Consider the following 16713-nt stretch of genomic DNA (forward strand, 5'->3'; position numbering starts at 1 on the left):
AATCCTTCATACTGGACACAGAGACATAAAAATGGTATCCACAAGTTCATCTGACTCTGAAGTATCCCGTTAAGGTCCTAACACCAATCATGATACCCATTGTTTACAGCTTGTCTGTCTGCACACATTCCACTGTCATGATCATGTTCTGCTGCTCCTATCTCTACATAAAGCCAGTCTCAGTACTGAATGAAGACCTGTGGCTCTCAACAGTGTGTTGATACAGTAGCTTTCCAGATCAGCTAATTTCCTTTCTCTCTGTTTTGACTCAAGGGCTGGTTCTGGTAAGGCATTGTATGATCTCTGCCTCACCAGCAACACTGATTCCTGGAGAGTTCTGCATTCTGAAAGGGCAGTCTGATGGTTTTACTCATGTACCAGCCCCGCCATCGAGTCACCATCATGAACACGTTCAGCCTTTCATTGGATCCAAAATGGACTTGGACCAAACATTTAAAATATGACCCCCACAATGTGTTGCACTTATCAAAATGTCATGATTTTGAAGAGATTCATAGCCAGTCAAGTAGGCTATGAGATACATAACTCACAATAGTCTATCAGAAAATAAGAAAGAATGTTTGCCCCCTTGATTCCTGTTCCTGTGACCAGCATTATAACATGGTGAGATTTTATCCAACTTCAGTATTTTACCTAACTTAATATAACGTTAGGGAAATAATGTTTTGTAGAGAAAGTAAAGCATGTGTGCCAAGTGTATACGTAACATGCCTTATCGAATTGTACTGATCTTTTAACCCAAAATTATACTTTATTTTATCATTACTGTTGTATTAATGTCAACTGTACTGTAATGATGTACTAATGTACTAATGTTTATAATACTAAGAGAAGAGTATTCTACTACCACCAGCATGAAATCCTTTATTTTTACCACACTCAATGTTAGCACATTTGCACTGACACTGAAGTAATACAATGTATATTCAACTACCGTATGCCATATTATAACTGTAATTGAAAGCACTTCCTCTGTGTATCGATGCCTCTGTGTAACGAGAGAGTACTTATTTAAAAATAATCTGTGTTGTGCCTTATTGTCAATACTCTCCAGATGATCAGACTGTCACTCCATGGTCTGTTGGGGAAGCTGCCTACAAATCATATTATCAAAACAAGTATTTCATACGGTCTACATTTCTTAGACATTTCTGGATCTATGGATTTCTAAATTGTATCTCCTGCTTAGATCAGCCTTATTCATTCCAGTTTGTGTATTTGTTATTGTTGTGATTTTCACATTTTAGCTAGTAGGATTGGACTGTTGTAGTGTGTTGATATTACTTGTTAAGACCTTTTCATTAATGTTAGTTCATGCATGGTTTGTAGTTCTAGTGCCAAAGATTATTGTCAATATCTCAATACTGAGTATTTTGATCCTGGTTTTGACTAACCAGAATGATAAACTGAAAGTGTTGTTTTACTAATGTTTAATTAAAAATAAAATGTGTTATGAGTTTTACTTTTATGTACCGTAGTTATTTGATACAGTGTATATAATCAATAGAAATGCTGTATTTTGTATTTATTCAATCAACCAAGCAGTCTATTGAAGTCAATTATGGTCATGTATCTTTCAACAGCAGCTAATGAATCCCCATTCTCCCCGTATCTTACTCAGTACTGTATTGCACTTGATTTGAACACTGAATAAAAATAAACATTTCAGAAGCAGCTCAATGTCTCTTGATGTCTTTATTGTGTCATCTGTGTGTGGTGTGTGTCGCAGCAGCCTGCTGAAGGGGGAGGTGTGTGTGTGTGTGTGTGTGTGTGCATGTTGCTTATCACAGCAGAAGACACACTCCATCTGACTCATTAGTGCTTGTACGTGCATCACAGGCAGACCCCAGTCACCTCTCTATCAGTTCTCCCATCTTCTCACATCCTCTCCTGCTGTACTCCCCATCTCCCATCTGCCTCACACAAGCTGTGGGACTGGCCTTGGTCAATATGGTATGGAAACCAAATGACGCTCGTCCCACCACAACTTCATCTGTCCTTCCCCAAATTTCTGCTAACATTGCACAAACCATGTGTTTATCAGCTGTTCTGTAGTCTTGTGACATTGTGTAAATGGATGTATGAGGGAGTCTGTTGGATTTGGGTGAAAGTTTACAGTTGAAGTGAAAGAGCTTACTTTTGTGTTCTCTCTGTTCTCACAGGATGTGAGTGTGTTCCTGTTGCCTCACTGTACTGTGAACAAGGGTCAGGGATTGTTATGGGGATTGATGTATTGATTGTGAAATTAAGTGTCATACAAAAGCTCCCTATTTTTTAAATGTTTCATCCCATCATTTGAAATGGACTATAGTTTTATTTAGAAATTAATAAAGATATGTTAATCATTTGTATCTTTAGAACACCTCTCCAAACAAAGCACCTTAGAATCATTTGATCAGTGTGTTGATGAACATTATCTCACGAAGCCACTGTTGTCCTTGTTTCAGGTGTATTTCTCAGAGGAGAGCCTGAGCAGTCTGAAACTGGACGACAACGACAAAGGAGACAGCCGGCCGAAGGGAGCCAGGAAGCCACTGACCACATTCAAGGCCCCTCTGCTACACGTCAGGTATTCAAGCCATCTTTCTCAGAACTCCGTCTCTTAGCCATCTCTTCCTGAATATCAAATAAATCCCTAGCCCCTAATCGGTAGATACACATGTATCTCTGAAAGGATCAAATAGGTGTAGTTCTTTCACCTTGCCTTCTTGGTGGAATTTTCAACGTATTATTTATCCAGTAGTTGCAGATGTACAAGGGTTTCTAGGAAGTCGGAAGAGACTAGAGTTTGATTTGGAATTCAGCATATCTCTCAGCTGCACTCGAGGCTTAAAGAATAGTCGACTGGTAGCACAGTGACTAGGCTATAGCCAATCCATGTCCACATGTTGGATTTGAAGGTGTTGTAGAGCTTAGAGTGAATGTATTGTTGACACTAAAGCCCAGAGCCAGATATCGATACATTTGTATCTGGATGGATCGATTAATCTTGTAGTATCTAAACAGAAATAAAGGATGTCTGCGATTGAGTGGAAATCAGTTGGTGCAGTTAATTTGCAGTAATAATCAATGGAATTAATTGATCACACCGATGATTTACTGCCCATATTAACCATGGAACAGCCTGTAGTCCCATCATTCAAATTGGATGGCCTAATGAATGTTGCAGTAGTGATCAAGCGACACTTTTGTGCAAAACATAGTTCAAGGTCACTCTGTTACCTAATTGTACTCTTTTGTGATGAAGCTGATGTATCCATTTACCCTGATGTTGATTATAGACCGGCAGTCTTCACCCTGAGGCTGATTATAGACCGGTATTCTTCACCCTGAGGTTCATTATAGAACGGCATACTTCACCCTGAGGTTGATTATAGACCGGCATTCTTTCCCCTGATGTTGATTATAGACCGGCAATCTTCACCCTCATTCATTTTATAATTAAATCCCACCTGTTTCGATCAATTCTAGTGAGATTGATCAGGCCTCACCAGAAAGTCATGAACTAGGGCATTTGAAACCATTAAATATTTCCTCTCCCTTTTCTTTCCCTGTCCTTCAGAAACAATTCAAAAACATTTCAACCATTTCCATCCTTCTGCATACACAATTTAAAACTAAATTGAAAAGACCCCAAAAAATGTATTCCACAGTATCAATACCACTAACGCATATTAATAACCGGTAAGTTGTGTGTATGTGCTGGTGTGTGTGGTAAACCGTAGGTCCAAAAACACACATGAACAGGCCTTACTTATCTGGGAACTGAGTTTATGGCCTAATCCAGATACTTTTATACTTAAACTGCCGAATATACTTAAACTGCCGAATATCACTAACTGCTCTCCCCAAGACCACAGTCTCAGGAAACATTCCAACGAGAGATAATGAAACCCCCCCCTCTTCTGGAAAAGAAAGTGTAGATTTTATTACCATTCACAATGCTACATCGTAATCAGCAAACCAAAATTATTCATTATAAAGCAAAGATGATAATGGTAAATCCACTGACCTTACTCCAATCATTAAACGTTTGTTTTAATCCACCCCATCCTTTATTTATCTTTTATTTAGCATGTACTACCTTTAGACTTGGCAACTTTATCTCGCCACTGAGTCCAACGATTCACTGGTCTCTTTTCCCCATGATACTCCATGTTCATAAAAAAAATGTAAAGTTAATTTTAGGTTTGGTAACCCCTTTGCTAATTCCTCGTGACCCTTCCACCCTTTCGGCCATTTTGAAATCCCCCCCCCCCAAGGTTTTCTGAGTTGCAAGGAGTGTTTTGGCCAGATAATTTTTATTTGTTACCTTTCATTCCCCTGGCATTTCGCCTAGATTCTTCAACCCAAAATACTTTTTCCTGAGGCAAATTTAGCCAATTTCTCATCATAAGGAATCTGTGATATTTGATCCCTGATATCTATTAAAAAGTTGTGTAAAACGTGATCTCATACGTCTTTCTTCACATAGAAACTGTAATCTCTATGAACCACTATCGATCGTACAGAGGCCATACACCACTATGTGTAAGTTTCCTGTCCTGCTACTTTCAGGAGGATTTGTTGTTGCTCTTTTGAAAAAGATGCAAACGCTTGCATGGCAGCATTTCCTCCGAATGCAGCAGGCTCCATTCCTACTTTACACTCCCTTTTCCAATGACCAACAGCCCCACACCTAAAACAGGACTTTGTCTCCCTACGCTTTGATGTTTTTACGCTACGTTTCTTTGTCTTAACTTGGCCATTGAAACTATAGTTAGTGACTTTCCCTGTGGCCGTATTAACCCTTCGCACCAGTGGCGTGCCGTGGGCCTGGGGCCTGGGCCTTCAGTGAGGTCCTACACAGTCCCACCCAAATTAATCCACCTCTTATTACCATCATTATGATGCCATGGCTCTAGACACTATACATTTAGACAGAAATGCAGTATAACCAGGCGTTGCATCAACTTGAAATTGACATTTTTATTCAGAGAATTGCAGGGGAAGAGTACAATACAGTACAGTTCAACTAATAGGCAAGAACATAGTCGAGTGCAACAGAGTTATATTAATATTCTTCTTCTATCCATTTCTGGTCCACAAACTTTGAGCTTTAAGTCCCCCCCCAAAAAAACAGTTCCTGTTTACCCAAAAACATGACACAATCAATGAGTCTTTTCAATATTTCCCTATTTTTCTTCACCTTTTCATTGTGCAGCTCCGTTGCCCTGCGTGCTTGTTCGTTGAGCTGTAGATCCACTCGGGTGTCCCCAAAAGTTTTCAAAAGCACCATTGCTTGTAAGTGCCCAGCCGTACTTTGGTGTCTCGTTGCTGCCTTGCTTAGACAACTCAAGTTTGCAAAGCCAGTGTGGCTCCAAACACCAAATCGATCACTTGCAAATAATAGGCATTCCCAGCAGTAGTTTGCAGTGCTTCTCGGAGCCTGTGAGCCATTGATAGCGCTCGTAGTATGAACTTTGAAAGTGGCGAACAAACCCCTTTCCCACCTATGACAGGCTTTGTAGCGTCGGCGTCGACCTCTCCTTACAATGTCTAACTTTTCTTGAAAAGTTTGTCTTGAGAATGGCGTTATAATTATATCCTCGACCAAATCGATATCTTCTCCTCCTTCCGCCATTGTGGGTTGAAAAAACAGCTTAGTAGTACGCGAATGAATTTGTTTATCAAATTCAATTTCCTAGTCCTGCATAGACCTGCCCATAGGACTTGCCTCTCAATATTGGTAATCCAATCAAAAGACGTGCACGCACTACGCCTGCTAGCTAGCTGGCTCCTGTGTAACACTGGAGCCAGCCAGCAGGCGTACAATAGCCAACTCTAAAGCTGATTGGTTGACACAAAATTTTCATTTTCATTAATTTTAAGCTACAAGCGCCCGCACTGTTGATTCTGAAGGCCTGGGGGCAGATTTTAAACCCCTGGCAACACATGATGGCTGAATATGATTGGATAAAAGATCTAACATAAAGACTAGCCCTCAAATCTCAACCTGGGGCTGGAAGCAGTGCAACCAAGAGGAAAGCTATGAAATGAAGGGTATAACTCTTATTCTGGGGAATAATTTAATACATATTTGTGGGAAAATATATTTAAAAATATATATATATTCTGATGATGTTTAGGCCAGCAGAGAAGGCCCTGACGGCCCACCACTGCTTCGCACGACTGTGAAGTGAGCAGAGTTATTTTCCACTCTCAAAGCATCCTGCTCTATTTCATCCATTACCCACGCAATTGCCATTTTGATCACGTTTCAAAACTGCCATCAAAGCCGAAGTACAAATTCTATCAATGTGCTCCCGTACCCAGTCTTTCTGTAGCTGAGTACATCTACTAATTCAATTTTTTCAGTTATACTCTTCTGTTGATAAAACGCCAATATCAAAACACTTGTATATTGAGCTTTCCATTTCTCATTCATGTCATTGTGCCATACCACAACTGCATCTGAGTTCTTTATTTGATTTGAATTTTCCGTCAACAGGGAAGTGCTGCCCAATTTTATCCAGTTTACTAAATTTTTCCCATATTCGAGCCAAATTGGTAGAATGCTTGTGCACTTCTTTCAGCGCCTCCATAGCTTTATTAAAATCCTCTAGCTCCACTTTACAGGAGAGAATCGGGGCTGTCTGTTGCCATATTGTCACGTTCTGACCATCGTTCGTATGTGTTTTCCTTGTTTTAGTGTTGGTCAGGACGTGAGCTGGGTGGGCATTCTATGTTGTGTGTCTGGTTTGTCTATTTCTATGTTTGGCCTGATATGGTTCTCAATCAGAGGCAGGTGTTAGTCATTGTCTCTGATTGGGAACCATATTTAGGTAGCCTGTTTTGTGTTGGGTTTTGTGGGTGATTGTTCCTGTCTCTGTGTTTGCACCAGATAGGGCTGTTTAGGTTTTCGCACGTTTATTGTTTTTGTTAGTTTATTCATGTATAGTGTCTTTATAAATTAAACATGAATAACCACCACGCTGCATTTTGGTCCGCCTCTCTTTCACCAGAAGAAAAACGTTACACATATCAATAGTTATTATTCCCAAACCTCTCCCGACGGTGTCCAGGGTGTTTAGATTTCTACACTGCCGTCTCCAATACGCACCTTCTATGAACTATTTTCTAAGGTAGCGCTACCCACTTCCCTGGAGAATGGTTATGGTATTTGTGCTTATTAATTGGTCACGGCACTTAATACCTTATATTAGAACCAATACTATAGCGTCTGCAAATGTATTACTGTTGTTGATAACACACATTACCAAAATTATTCACACTTGTCTTCCTATTTCCTGTAACGGTTTTCTTTAGGTGAAGTAGAGGCGGACCAAAACGCAGCGTGATTATATTGATTCATGTTTAATAAACAAAGATAAACATGAACACTACAAAACAATAAACGTGGAAATCCAAAAACAGCCCTATCTGGTGCAAAACACAGAGACAGGAACAATCACCCACAAACACACAGTGAAACCCAGGCTACCTAAATATGGTTCCCAATCAGAGACAATGACTAATACCTGCCTCTGATTGAGAACCATATCAGGCCAGACATAGAAATAGACAAACAAGACATCCAACATAGAATGCCCACTCAGATCACACCCTGACCAACCAAAACATAGAAACATACAAAGCAAACTATGGTCAGGGTGTGACATTTCCACACAATATGTCATGGTTCCCCCTCCCCATATGGCATAAACCAACCTCTCGCCTTATTGCTACTGCTAATACATGTAACTCAAAAAATGTTTGAATATCTTATTGCTTTTCTTTTAACCATGCATGTGGCTTACCTTCTTATCATTATCCACATACTCTACTTCCTCACTGTCACTGCAGCTGGGACCTTCGTCACTCTTACAGATCTCACAGGTGAATAGCCCCACTAGGGACCTATCCTATACGGAACCTACCCTGCACTGTATTGTCACTTGTGGATCTCGTAGAGGGAAACCTCCACTTGGGACCTATCCTTAAAGGACCCCATCCTACACCTTATATCAGCCTGGATCTCGTAGAGGAAAACCTCCACTTGGGACCTATCCTTAAAGGAACCCATCCTACACCTTATATCAGCCTGGATCTCGTAGAGGAAAACCTCCACTTGGGACCTATCCTTAAAGGAACCCATCCTACACCTTATATCAGCCTGGATCTCGTAGAGGAAAACCTCCACTTGGGACCTATCCTTAAAGGAACCCATCCTACACCTTATATCAGCCTGGATCTCGTAGAGGAAAACTTCCACTTGGGACCTACCCTTAAAGGAACCCATCCTACACCTTATATCAGCCTGGATCTCGTAGAGGAAAACCTCCACTTGGGACCTACCCTTAAAGGAACCCATCCTACACCTTATATCAGCCTGGATCTCGTAGAGGAAAACCTCCACTTGGGACCTACCCTTAAAGGAACCTACCCTACACCATATTTTTACCTGGATCTCACAAAGGAAAACCTCTACTCGGGACCTATCCCTAAAGGAACCAACCATACGACCGGTCGTTACTCAATGGGCCTACTGAATAAACTCAGGCTTTCTAGGTCTGTATTCTATAATTGTTCAGCCTATGATTCTCATCTCCCCAATATGTCAAAATTAGTGGAAACTGGTGTAGGGACTGTGCCTACCTTGTTTGTTGCCAGCTCCTGCTCCACTGATCTGGACTCCCTGGTTTGACTATAAATCGTGGTGAATCCTGTCGACAACATCAACTGTTAGGTTCTAATTGTTAGAGTAAGAACTCAACAGACACTGTGAAAGCTTAAACCAAGTTTATTCTTCCCAAAGGATCGAACAGCTGAACAGACAAAAACATGTTTACAATAGTGGTGGTATTTGTACCCCACTTTGGGTGGAGTCTTCTCCTTCTCTCATTGTATATTTTTATTGCTAGCAAGAAACTAAGCGATACAGGCATTGAACGGTTCCTCTTCACTTAACGTAACCTGACCTGATCTCGACCCCCTTCTTCACTAGTCCATGGCTCTCTCCCCTTATCAATGCTGCCACATGATCATTTTCCCTACACTCAGTACATTCCAAGCTTAATTGCACACACACCATATACCTTCCTCCTACAGATAACCATTAACTTCTGGTGTAGACCCTCTATATTTCAATAGGATACCTGATAATTAACCCTATCCCAAGTTAAGGAGTTAGAACCCAGAATCCATCAAGGTACAGTACTTGAGAGCTTCCTCCATTGATGGGTATTCCGATGTTAAATTAGATCATTCCTATGTTCCTGAGTCATTTCCGTCCAGTTCAGTTTTTTGGAGAGCAGACTCTTTGATGTGAGATTTTTCACAGCTATGGGCTACGTATTAGAGTGATAAAAGTATTTATATGAGCCTTAAATGCAATTATGTCCACGAGGAAGGCAGAACCAGAGCTGGAAGGGCGGAAGAGGGGATGCTTTGATCTTCAGAATGTGTTTGTCAAAAGGTTTCCTGAAGTCTAGAGAGTCATTCCGGGCTCAGGGGAGCGCTGGGCTCCTCACAACGCTTTACTGGGGCAAAGAACAAAACAATCTGTTGTTTAGAGCTCTGTAGCCTACGGAATGTACAGCTAGACTTTTTATATACGCTACACAGGAATTTTTAGCATGTTGGCCATTTCACTGAGTTGTCAGTAGGTACTGAAGCATGCCAGCAGCAGTCCACAGCACAGTGTGGAGAAGTGTTCACTGAGGCTGAATTATCCATTTTACACAATTATCCCTTAAACATGAGCCTGGTGAGGCAGTTGGGGGGGGGTGGGGGTGGTCTGTTAGGGGCTGGGATGGGGGTGCGCTGAGTGTTGGAGAGCGAATTAGAGTGCCTCGTGGCTACTTTCTCAGGCCATGGATTTTTCCTCTGCTCCTCCAGATTTCACAGCTTTGATGCAAGATCACAGATATTTTCACCCTAGACTTGGGTAATAATGTGGTTTAATTCTCCATTTTCCTCATAAATGGGTTCAGCTACGCCTGCTAGGCTTGAGCCTGCCTTCTTCCCAGGGGCCTGACAGACAGCTCCATATAGGTCAGGAGGAGCACAGCACATCAGAGACTGAGGGTTTGGCCCAAGGGAACATACAGTTAGTCGGGGGCTATTTCTCTGGAATGAACCTCCTTGAAAAATATTATAAAGAACATATTGACATCAATTGAGTCGGATAAATGGCAATTACACATGGTATCAATGTAGTGTACAAGGCTTTTTGTTTATTTAAAGCAGAAAAAAACATGCAAGCACAGATGGACATAATCTGCCATGTGTTAGCTAGAATATTGAGCTAGATGGTGATCTAGCAGCTGTTTAGTAAATGTGTAACAATGGAAGCTAACATAATATACAAGTCCCTGGGTAATCATACTGCAATCACTCTCAGGAAGCAACATCTAAGCTCACGAAGCTTTGCCAAACAGATCGATTAAGCTAAGATATCACGAAGAGGAACAACAAAGCACACTGTAAAGCAAGACTTCTAACAGATGTATTGGCTTGTTTTGAACACCAGATAGCCATTGTGGCTGATGCCTTCATTAAGAAAAATACATTAGTTTGTTAAGTTAGTCACAAATTCAATCGTAGCCGGCCACCTTGTCTTCATGCAGCCTGTGCTGTTTCTCCTCTAAAATGTAATGTCTTTTCTCTCTTACTTCCAGTCCAGCAGAGGAGCTGAGCTTTGGGTCCAAAGAGTCAGACAGGAAGTGTCTTATCATCCTCGATAATGTGTCCAAGAATCAAGTGGCCTTCAAGGTATGTGCATGCCGCTGTGTGTGCAAGCGTGGCACTCTGTGCTTGTGTGTGCCCCTGTGTGTGTATGTGTGTGAAAATAAACCATCTCCAAGCTGACTTGACGGTGTCTCCTTCCACAGGTACGAACCACAGCACCTGAGAAGTACAGAGTGAAGCCCAGCAACAGCTGCTGTGATTCGGGCGCTTCTGTGGATATAGTGGTGTCCTTACATGGAGGTACTGCACTTATCTCTCGCTCTCTCTCTCTCTCTTTCTCCCCACCCACTCCTCTTATCTACTTCCTTTGGATGTTTCCAGATGCACCAGAAGAAACTTCAGAATAATCAAAAGGTCCAGTCTCAGTCTAATAACTTTGGAAAGTGCTGACAGAGTACAGCTTTCTTTTGCCTGACATACATATTTTAAGAGTGATAAAATAATAATCTCTTATCTTCCCCTAAGCTGAGCCTTTCAGAAATCTAACGGCGGGTAAATAAACTTTATTGAGCCAGTCTCAGTACTCTGTGGAAGGCTGAAACCCCTAAGGTCAATGTTTTCCTCTTGATCACTTGAGACCAACATTGAGTAGGGATGCAGGGACTTGGCTGATAAGACGTTCAGAGGCCTTCAAGCATGGAAATGTCAGTCATGGTTTCTGATGTGCTAGATATGGGTTTTTTGAATAATCAAATTCTGGCATTATTCCAAAGTTTGAGGGTTTCCTTCTCTCTCTGGGTTTAACTTAATTCAGTTTTCGGGAGCCACCGTCTATCGCCTATATCTTGTTCATTTGTTTGAGTTTAGTGGATAAGAACCCTCACTTTTTCTGTTCACAGCTGTGAGAGAGTTAGCTCTTTCAGATCTATCTTCTGATTATTGGATTCTGACAGCAGTGGGGTTTAAACTGTATACTTTGTACAGCTGATCCCATCCAAATGTAGGAATCTAGATACATAAACTGAACAATATACTGAGATTTAAAAAAAAGTTAAATGAGTTCATGAGTTCAATGAGTTCATGGATGTGTTTGTGCAGGCCACCAGGCATCTCTGCAGGACCGCTTCCTAGTTATGGCTGTAGAGATGGAGCAGAACGCTGGTGCTGGATCACCAGAGCTCGTTCACTTCTGGAAGGACGTGCCCAAAACCAAGATCATGGAGCACAGGTACATCATCATCGATGCCTCCTCATGGATGGGAATATACACTGAGTTTACAAAACATTAAGAACACCTGCACTTTCCATGACATAGGCTGACCAGATGAATCCAGGTGAAAGCTATGGTCCCTTATTGATGTCCCCTGTTAAATCCACTTCAATCAGTGTAGACAAAGGGGAGGAGACAGATTAAAGAAGGATTTTTAAGGCTTGAGACAATTGAGACATGGATTGTGTACGTGTGCCATTCAGAGGGTGAATGGGCAAGACAACATTTTTTAAGTTCCTTTGATATGATAGTAGGTGCCAGGCGTACCGGTTTGTGTCAAATACTGCAACACTGCTGGGGTTTTAAAGCTCCACTTTTTCCCGTCTGTATCAGGAATTGTCCACCACCTAAAGGACATCCAGCCAAGTTGGCACAACTGTGAGATGCTTTGGAGTCAACGTGTACAATCCATTCCCCAACGAATTTAGGCTGTTCTGAGGGCAAAAGGGGGTGGTGCAACTCAAATTAGGAAGGTGTTCCTAATGTTTGGTATACTGAGTGTATGTAAATGAGTAAAACAATTCATTTTGAGCCAAAGGGCAAGCAGTCATTAATATGCCACCATCAACATCTATAATGACCTCAAGATAACTTTGATTCAGTAAACCCGTTGTGGTCTTGCAGTGTACAGCACAGATTGCCTCAGCATGGCTGGGGTATGTCAGTGACCTAGCAGGCTGATTATCCCCTCTCCTCAGTCTTCCCTGATGTGACCAATGATGTATATAAACCCTGGATTGCTGACGCTATGTATTGGCCATTGAGAGGCTTTGAAGCCAGCGGTCGACCATATGGGCAATCCCTAGTATGAGCACTCTTCCATAGTAATTAATGGAGTTCTACAGTATTTCAAATGTTTCAAGGGCAAAATTACATGTATTTAAAGCTGCAATATGTAACTTTTGGGCGACCTGACCAAATTCACATATAAATATTTGTTATAGATCTGTCATTCTCATTGAAAGTAAGTCTAAGAAGTGGTAGATCAATTCTATGTGCGCTAAGTTTCCTTTTTGTATATTTTACTTCCAGTATCAAACAGCTGAAAATAATATATATTTTTGCTTTGGAAAGATATTTCACAGCGGTTTAGATGGTACAGTGATTCAATGTAAGGGCTTGGGAAACATATGTTAACATTGCCAAAGCAAGTGAAGTAGATAATAAACAAAAGTGAAATAAACAATAAAATGAACAGTAAACATTACACTCACAAAAGTTCCAAAAGAATAAAGACATTTCAGATGTCATGTGCAAATGGTTAAAGTATGAAAAGGGAAATAAATAAACATGAATATGGGAGGTATTTAGAGTGGTGTTTGTTCTTCACTGGTTGCCCTTTTCTTGTGGCAACAGGTAACAAATCTTGCTGCAGCGATGGCACACTGTGGTATTCCACCCAATAGATATGGGAGTTCAAAATTGGGTTTGTTTTCAAATGATTGTTGGATCTGTGTAATCTGAGGAAAGTGTGTCTCTAATATGGTCATACATTTGGCATGAGGTTAGGAAGTGCAGGTATTCTGCCACTGTGTACTCTCTGTTTTGGGCCAAATAACATTCTAGTTTGGTCAGTTTTTTTGTTGTTAATTAATTCCAATGTGTCAAGTAATTATCTTTTAGTTTTCCCATGATTTGGTTGGGTCTAATTGTGTTGCTGTCCTGGAGCTGTCCTAGTAATTCTCTACACTATACCTGCTTGTTTTGTCACATAAACTGAAATTGTAGTCGGGACAGTAACATTAGTACATTTTTAAATATTATTTTTATGTTTAGCTCACATAATATAATTAAAAAAATATGCATTAAGGCAGGGGTGTCAGACTCATTTCACGGAGGGCCGAGTGCCTGCTGGTTTTGGGTTTTTCCGTTCAATTAAGACATAGACACTCGGCCCTCTGAAGACAAGGTGGCCGGCTACGATTGAATTTGTGACTAACTTAACAAACTAATGTATTTTTCTTAATGAAGGCCTCTCACGTCCATTAAGGTGTCTGTAATAGAATAAACGTGTCAAACTAATGTAGACATTTAATAAATGCAATATCTTTTTTTATAATTGAGGAAGAGTACCAAGATGGCTGCGCGGTGGCTTCAATACAGCGCCCACGGTCAGTCATCCAGGGTTTATACACATTGGACGTGACTGTGTCCTGTCCTTCCTGTAGATTACGATGTCACATCCTGGAGAGCACTAAGCCCATCCTGACCTGTGGAAGTGACAGCCCAATTGAAGGAGGAGCCAATGGCCACCCGGACCTGCACACGACGGTGAGCTCTCCACTCCTATTGGATGATGCTCCTCCACCCACAAGAATACATTACCTATATAATATTAATCCATGTACAGTATTTGCTGTATTTTAACTTTGAGTTCATTGGTTTATCTTCTTCCCCCCCCCCCCTTTCTTTTTACACTATTACAAGCATTATACATTTTCATGGTATCAAATTGATATGGGAAACTGAAAAGTGAATACATTAGTAAGATGAAGTTACCAAATGCTCTCCTCTGCAGCTGATGCGTGTGATGGTGTGTAACACCCGGCTGGAGCAGAAGCTGGACCAGTATCTGTGGGTCCAGCAGGTTCTGATTGGTCTGGTGCTTGTTGTCATGATGTTCACCTTCCTGTGTCTCTACAACCTTCCCGGGACTTCCTGACCTGACCACATGGTCTACCTCCTCCTCCCATCTAACATAGAGACTACAGCAGCTGAAAGCTTAACCAATAGGAAGAGGGCTGGTGTTGGACTCAGTGATAATAAGAGAGTAGACTCTCTTCTCTACAAGAGCTGTCGTCATGGAGATGGAGGGCTGCTCTGTTCTGTAGCAGTGAGCTTGTGGAGTTGCCCAGAGAGATTCCTCATAGTTTCCTGGGTGTTGTGAGAGGTACCGTACCTAAAGAGTCTCGACACTGTGAAATTAAATCGATAATGTATTTTTACTACTGATCATGGAATTATACAGTGCCTTCAGAAAGTATTCATACCCCCTTCCACATTTTTTTGTGTTACATCCTAAATTCAAAATGGATTAAAACATACATCATTCTCACCCATCTACACACAATAGCCCATAATGGCAAAGTGAAAACATGTTTTTAGAATTTTCTGCACATTTATTGTAAATTAAATACAGCAATATATAATTTACGTATGTATTCACACCCTTGAGTCAATACTTTTAGATTCACCTTTGGCAGCTATTACAGCTGTGAGTCTTTCTGGGTAAGTCTCGAGCTTTCCATACCTGGATTTTGCAACATTTGCTCATTTATTATTTTAAATATCCTTTAAGCAATGTCAACTTGGTTGTTGATCATTGCTAAACAACCATTTTCAGTTCTTGACATACATTTTGAAGTAGATTTAAGTCATTACTGGAACAACTCAGGAACCTTCACTGTCTTCTTGGTAAGCAACTCCAGTGTAGATATGGCCTTGTGTTTTAGGTTATTTTCCTGCTGAAAGGTGAATTCATATCCCAGTGTCTGGTGGAAACCAGACTGAACCCAGATTTCGTTTATTTTTTATCCTGAAACTCCCCGGGCCTAACGATTACAAGCGTACCCGTAACATGAAGCAGTCACCACTATGCTTGAAAATATAGAGAGTGGTACTCAGTAATTTGTTGTATTGGATTTGCCCCAAACCAAACACTTTGTATTCAGGACAAAAAGTTAATTGCTTTACCACATTATTTTCAGTATTACTTTAGTGCCTTGTTGCAAACAAGATGCATGTTTTGGAATATTTTTTATTCTGTACAGGCTTCCTTCTTTTCACTCTGTCATTTAGGTTAGTATTGTGAAGTAACTACAATATGGTTGATCCATCCTCAGTTTTATCCTATCACAGCCATTAAACTCTGTAACTGTTTTAAAGTCACTATTGGCGTCATGGTGAAATTCCTGAGCGGTTTCCTTCCTCTCCGGCAACTGAGTTAAGAAGGACACCTGTATCAAAGTGCAATTAATAACTATAACACCATGCTCAAAGGGATATTAAAAAATGTCTGCTTTTTATGTTTCCGGTGCCTTTCTTTGCGAGGCATTGGTTAACCTTCTTGGTCTTTGTGGTTCAATCTGTGTTGGAAATTCACTGCTCGACTGATGGAACTTACAATTTTTTGTATGTGTGGGGTACAGAGAATAGGTCATCATACAAACATAATGTTAAACACTATTATTGCACACAGAGTTGTTCACCTTTATTTAACCAGGTAGCCTAGTTGAGAACAAGTTCTCATTTGCAACTGCGACCTGGCCAAGATAAAGCATAGCAATTCGACAACAACACAGAGTTACACATGGAATAAACAAAACATAGTCAATAATACAGTAGAACAAAAGGAAACAAAAAGTCTATATACAGTGAGTGCAAATGAGGTAAGATAAGGGAGTTAAGGCAATAAATAGGCCATGGTGGTGAAGTAATTACAATATAGCAATTAAACACTGGAATGGTAGATGTACAGAAAATGAATGTGCAAGTAGAGATACTGGGGTGCAAAGGAGCAAGATAAAGAAATAAATACTGTATGGGGATGAGGTAGGTAGATAGATGGGCTGTTTACAGATGGGCTATGTACAGGTGCAGTGATCTGTGAGCTGCTCTGACAGCTGGTGCTTAAAGCTAGTGAGGGAGATATGAGTCTCCAGCTTCAGAGATTTTTGCAGTTCGTTCCAGTCATTGGCAGCAGAGAACTGGAAGGAAAGACGACCAAAGGAGGAATTGGCTTTGGGGGTGAC

The 16713-nt window shown here is 40.9% G+C and overlaps 1 protein-coding gene across 1 annotated transcript in view; it reads left to right on the plus strand.

The window, feature by feature from the left end:
- LOC109869477 (motile sperm domain-containing protein 2-like) overlaps positions 1-15987 on the plus strand; it is a 53889-nt gene extending 37902 nt beyond the window's left edge. The window contains exons 11-16 of the mRNA XM_031799302.1: positions 2469-2590; positions 10683-10776; positions 10896-10992; positions 11791-11920; positions 14131-14233; positions 14481-15987. Coding sequence (XP_031655162.1) covers positions 2469-2590; positions 10683-10776; positions 10896-10992; positions 11791-11920; positions 14131-14233; positions 14481-14624 — 690 coding nt within the window. The 3' untranslated portion in view covers positions 14625-15987. The remainder of the gene's footprint in view (positions 1-2468; positions 2591-10682; positions 10777-10895; positions 10993-11790; positions 11921-14130; positions 14234-14480) is intronic.
- Positions 15988-16713: the final 726 nt, after the last annotated feature.

Source organism: Oncorhynchus kisutch, linkage group LG2 (assembly GCF_002021735.2).
Source record: "Oncorhynchus kisutch isolate 150728-3 linkage group LG2, Okis_V2, whole genome shotgun sequence".
Lineage (NCBI taxonomy): Eukaryota > Metazoa > Chordata > Actinopteri > Salmoniformes > Salmonidae > Oncorhynchus > Oncorhynchus kisutch.